The sequence below is a fragment of the Somniosus microcephalus genome, chromosome 3 (genome assembly GCF_052327205.1).
Source record: "Somniosus microcephalus isolate GS21.2 chromosome 3, FLI_Smic_1.0, whole genome shotgun sequence".
In the NCBI taxonomy this organism is placed as follows: Eukaryota; Metazoa; Chordata; class Chondrichthyes; order Squaliformes; family Somniosidae; genus Somniosus; species Somniosus microcephalus.
Genome location: NC_140989.1, coordinates 299,230,487 through 299,236,486, shown reverse-complemented (window position 1 = coordinate 299,236,486; position 6,000 = coordinate 299,230,487). Strand labels below are relative to the sequence as shown.

General features: G+C 42.2%; 1 protein-coding gene across 4 annotated transcripts in view; it reads left to right on the top strand.

The window, feature by feature from the left end:
* The first annotated feature begins 552 nt into the window (after positions 1-552).
* oma1 (OMA1 zinc metallopeptidase) overlaps positions 553-6,000 on the top strand; it is an 80,325-nt gene continuing 74,877 nt past the window's right edge. For 2 of the 4 annotated variants that reach the window (XR_015077672.1, XM_085982832.1), the window contains exons 1-2: positions 555-775; positions 3,179-3,702. Coding sequence is in view for 1 of the 4 variants with exons in the window: in XM_085982832.1 (XP_085838958.1) it covers positions 3,188-3,702 (515 nt within the window). In the remaining 3 variants the exon portion in view is untranslated. Of the gene's footprint in view, positions 776-3,178; positions 3,703-6,000 lie in introns of all 4 variants that reach the window. The other 2 variants (XR_015077674.1, XR_015077673.1) reach the window with 2 other exon arrangements.

The following is a 6,000-nucleotide window of genomic DNA, read 5'->3' as shown; positions in this document are numbered from 1 at the left end:
GAGGTGGTGCAGAACTGTAGGTAAGTTCGGATCTGTTCGTTGCCAGTGTTACGTCCGTGTGTAATTGAGACACGGACTGCAGGAGTTGGTTATAACAGGTGTTTACTGAGTGGAGACAAAACTGGAACTACTATACAAAGTTACTACACAGGCTTATATACAGGGGTGGTCACTACTGGTACTGCAGTATACAGGGGCTGCAGAATATAGTTCCTTCTTCAAAGTACATACACTACAGCCGCTATCATAGAATAATACAGCAAAGATGGAGGCCGCTATCATAGAATGATACAACGAAGGAGGCCGCTATCGTAGAATGATACAGCGAAGAAGGAGGCCACTCGGTCCATCGTGCCTATACCGGCTCTTTGAAAGAACTATCCAATTAGTGCCCTGCCTTTTCCCCAATAGCCCTGCCAAAAAATTCCCCAAAGAAAAAAGAAAAATTTTAAACAAGAGTTATGGATAAAATGCAAAGCACGAAATAAACTGAAATCAGACTTTAGTCAAGAGCAGTGTAGCTGGAGCCTGGCTGCTGCTGCGGCTGGTGCTGGTGCTGCCCTGGGCCGGTTGGTCCTGGGAATGCAGGCGGCCGGGATTGAATGAGTGAGACACCGAGGGCCTAGGCCAGCACTTCCTGACAGCCTGAGCAGTCTGGGGGTGGGACAGGCCGCGACTCGCCCACTGTCACTGGACGGAAGGCCTCCTGCTCAGCTGACACTGCCGGAGAGCCCCGACACTCGCCGACATCAGGAGTGGAGCGGCGGGGACCGAGGTAAAGGGCAGAGCCGTGGGCCCAGCAGCTGCTCTCCTCGTTTTATTGCATTGATAATGTTCCTGTCGCGACCGAAGCCGGAAAGCTGCAGCTGGCCTGTGACCCAGACCAGCAAAATATAAAAGAGGGGAAGGGGGAAAAAAAGGCTGCAAATGTACAAATGGTTCCTTCAGTATCTCTAAAGAGGAAGGGCAGGTTGAATTTTCAGGAATAGATCTTTCTTCCAGGAAAGAAAGAACTTGCATTTATATAGAGTTTGACACGACCTCAGGACGTCCCAAAGTGCTTTACAACCAAAGAAGTACTTTTGAAAAGTAGTCGCTGTTCTTCAGAACTGAAAATTGAAAGATAAGGAAGTTCCTAAATGGTGTTAAACACACTCAAAAAGGAAAGATCAGTAATAGATGTAAATAGTTTGGATTTTCTGCCAAATGCCAAACAGCAAATTCGTACATGATATAAAATAGGTAATCAGTTAAAGGTAACCGGAGAAGCCCCCACAAGGAAACAGGCTGAAAAACCATGCAAATGCAGAAGATTTGAAATTCAAACAACAAATGCCAGAAATGCACAGTAAATCCATTCATACCCGAAAAGACAAACCAACACCCAGGACCCCTCCTCTGCTTTGACAAAGGGTTTACACCTACAACCCCATTACACGTCCACTCTTAGATGCTGACAGATCCATCCCGGCAGCCCCCCCCCATCATTCAGCGAAGTATGGGGGGGGGGGGGGTGGAGACATGGTCGAAGTTTCAAAGTTACCTAGGATATACAGCACAGAAACAGGCCATTCGGCCTAACCAGCCCATGCCGTCGTTTATGCTCAACTTGAGCCTCCTCTCATCCTTCCTCATCTAACTTATCAGCATTATCCTCTATTCCCTTCTCCCTCATATGTTTATCTAGCTTACCCTTAAATGCATCTATACTATTTGCCTGAACCACTCTCTGTAGTAGCGAGTTCCACATTCTCATCACTCTCTGGGTAAAGAAGTTTCTTCTGAATTCCCTACTTGATTTCTTGGTGATTATCTTATATTGATGGCCTTTAGTTTTGCTCTTAAATGTTCAGATCAGAGAGAGATAAGAAAGGTGCCAAGGAGGAAGATGAGATACTGCTCCTGAACCTTGTGTTGAGCTTTTTTGAAAAGATGCAGGAGGTCAAAGATGGAATGGCCAGAGTGTGTGAGGGATTTAAATATTGAATGACAGGGCAGTCAGAATGATAGTTGTGGACGGAGCGGAGGTGTTCAGCAAAGTCGTCACCTAAACTGACTGCCCAGTTCTAGGTGATCATTGATTACACAATTCAACATGTATAGTTAATTTCCAGAGGAGATCATTGTGTCATTGCATATTCTAAGACACAAGTCAAGTAGATCGGTAGCTTCAGACGTTTAAAAAAAATCTTGTTTGCCCTTCCTATTTTCTCCCTTATTCTCATGAGTAACTAATGCAGGGATACAGTTCCATGTGCACTGACTGCCTAGATGTGCAGTGTTGGTTAGTTGACAGTCAGTGCTGGCAGGCTCTTTGACTGTAAGGAGCATCACAGAACAGCTGAATCTGCCTCTGCTCACGTGTACATTTTCCAGCAGAGATCACTGAATATCAATCATGAGCAGGAACACTAGCAGACATTTTGTTTTCCTTCCTCTCCCTAATTTAGGAGGTGTTTGAGGCCACTTGTAGTGCCTTTACTGTCACTAAGGTCTGAAATGAGCTTTGGATGTCTGATAGTTTACATCATAGATTTTCAAATGAGTGTCCCTGCGAGGATCCAAGGGGGCCTGTGTGGTCATTAGATTTATGTTTGACTGGGGTTAGGTATAGCACAAGCCCATTATCAAGAATTCTCTATTTGTATTTGATGATTTATTAGTATGCTGTTTCTAGTACAACTGTTTTCTGCAATTTTAGCATTTTTTTCTATAGCTTGTTGATGTCTTTTGGAAGTTAGTAAAGATAGTCCCTGTGACTGTGTCTATATCTGCAATGGTCTTCAATTCGGAAAGGTTTGACAACTACTGGTATACGTTGATGGTAAGAATGTAGGATTGGAGATGTTACCTACAGAACTCATCAAATGTAGAACACTGCCAGGACCTTCCTGGCACTTCAATACCAAAAAAAGTCCTTGATAGTGTGATGTTGGCAGTATGCATTCGGTACTCTGCATCCAGCACTGAACAGCGTACTGTCTCGGAGCCCCAGCATCAATATATCCGAGGCTTTGCAGTCATAGCTGTGAGATCCCCTGGCAACTGTCAGCTCCTATTTACTGTCTTATTTTATCACTTTTGTATGCAGAAGGGGGAAATATACATTTCTTTTGCTTTATAGCTCTCTCCAGGGAGTATTTCTTAAACATTTTTCTTCATAAGGTTTTGTTTTTAGTCAGCAGAAATGAGGACAGGACATTGGCTTCGGAATGCAAGAAGGCATCTATTCACCTGGCAAAACTGCAGTTATCTGCAAAACATCTCGACACTCCCAGAACAAACTCAGATGTGGAGAAATTATAAAATAAAAAGCCAGAGATTAACAACAAGCTGCGGACATCGCTGTTCAATTAGAGATTCTCAAGTTTGGCGAACCTGCATTCAACACAATGTGGAATTGATCCCATGCACCGGGCATCATTCAACCTTCAGAACCGATGTACACAATGCAGGACTTGCATCAAAAAGAGTACCAGCAATCAAAGCAAGCACACTCGCCAGCCTGTTAATCAGAGGCTTTTCTCACTACAGCAGATGTATGCCTGCTTGTGTTTTGTCAAAGAAACGTTTTATGACTGAAGAAGTTGCTGACCTATCTAGAGACTTCCACACATCTTCTCGGGTCTCAGCCTTGCCAATCCCTCTGCTCTTGATTCTACTGAAACCCCTGAAAAAAATTACGGCGATGATTCTCGGCAGGTAAAGTGCTGGGTGTCTAAATGTTTGAGCAGATACAGTGCATTTCTAACACTAGTGGAGAATAGTGCAGGTATCTTTTTTAAAGCCAGTCTCAGTACTGCACTCCAGCATCAGTGACTTGGAATTTGCTTTCCAAACTCCAAAGTTGGAGATATTTGCCTCTGCCTTGATATTGTTGTCATGAGACTCTCTGTTTTGTATAAAGGCTAAATAAGAGTCAAAAGATGAGCATTAAACTGCACTTTTTATAATGTATTTTTTACAATGATGTATTTCGAGATTCTTAGGGGGTTCAAGGGGGTTATTTTCAGCAGTATTGCAGGTGTGGTCTGAGAAGCAGGGGTTATTTGCAGAAGATGAAACTGCACAGAGTTTAACTGCAGTAACGAAGGCAAATAAAGTAGCAGAGTGATCGAGTACAAATCTGGAAGCTGCATTGTTGCTATATAAAGTGTTGGTCAGGTGACTGCTGTGTGCAGTTTTAGCAATCTGTCATAGGAAGGATACAATAACTCTTGGGATGGTACAGAGGCAGATAACATTATGAGTATCAGAAATTTAAGTTAGGAGCAACATTTAAAGAAGTTGGGCCTGTTTTCTTTAGAGAGGAGGAGACTTTGAGGTGATTTAATTGACATTTTCAAAATGATTGAAGGTAATTGACAAAATTGATTGAAGGTAATTGACAAAATTGATCGAGTGGTGAAGGATTGAAATAACGGTAAACAAATTCAAAATGAGGAATTTAGGAATACTGTAAGAAGAAACTCAGGAGGAACTTTTTTGAATCAGTGTACACCTATAATAGAGTTCTGGAAGAAGTTACCAAGAAATGCCATTGAAGCAGACAGCATCATTGGATTTAAGAAATAGTTGGATGTCTTTCTGTAAAGGGGAAGGATTGAGGGATATGATGAGAAGATGGTTGCTGGAATTGGTCTCTGTAAAAGGAATGTGCTTGTTTGAGCTTAATGGTCTTTTCCTATCCTAAAAATATTATGTTATACTGCAGACATCAGAGCACCTGGAATCATGTGGTATGGATTGTGAGTGTCACATGTATTTTTAATTGTAAAGTCTGTTTTTTTGTATTACATAAATGTGCGGTATAATTTGAATTATAAACAGGGGAACAATCTGATATGGGGAAAAAAAATTACCAACTTCAGAAGTTAAAGCTAACTCACCCTTCAGGCTAGTGTTATACATTCCTAATATATCTTTCATATACTATAACGTTCTTCGGTAATTCATCACATGGTAGAAGTTTCAGTGAGCTGCAACATTGCAACTGTAAAACAGAATTGCCTTAGTTCACTCCCTGATCTACTTGAGGTCCTGCTTATTTTTTCATTCTGGTTTCATAGGAATGGGATGGAAATAAAAGGGGAAGGAATATATTATTTCAACAGAAATGTCTTGACCGTTCAGTTTGAATGAGTTGGTTTTGAGTGCACCATTATTCAGCAGACACAAAGCTGCCACTGTCAAACAACAGTAGGCCTTTCAGCCCCTCGAGCCTGTTCTGCCACTCAATTAGATCAAGGCTGATCTGCACCTTAACTCCATTTACCTGCCTTTGCTCCATACCCCTCGATACCCTAACCCAACAAAAATCTGTTGATCTCAGGCTTGAAATTTTCAGTTGACCCAGCATCCACAGCCTTTTGAAGGAGAGAGTTCCAGATTTCCAGTACCCTTTGTGTGGAAAAAATGCTTCCTGATTTCATTCCTAAATGGCCCAGCTCTAATTTTCAGATGATGCCCCTGGTTCTGAATTGCCCCACCAGAGGAAATAGTGACTTTGTATCTACCCAATCAAATCTCTTCATCGTTTTAAAGACCTCCAAGAGGGAATACAAACCCAGTTTTTGCAACCAGTCTTCACACTTTAGCCCTTTAAACCCTAGTATCATTCTGGTGAATGGACCCCTTCCAAGGCAAATATACCTTCCCTGAGGTTTGGTTCCCAAAACTAAATGCAGTACTCCAGATGAGGTCTGTATAATAGAAGCATCACATCCTCACTGTTGAATTCCAATCCCCTTGAGACAAAGGCAACATTTGATTACTTTCTGTAGCTGTGTACTAGCTTTTAGTCACTTGTGCGCATGGACACCAAAATCCATTTGCTCTTCCACAGCTTCTAGTCTTTCACCATTAAGAAAATATTATGATTTGTCTTTCTCGGATCCAAAGTAGATGACTTCAGACTCCCCCACATTGAACCCTATCTGCCATAGTTTTGCCCACTCACTTAGTGGCTGCAAATTTAATAGCGCTGAGGGGGCGGGTTTG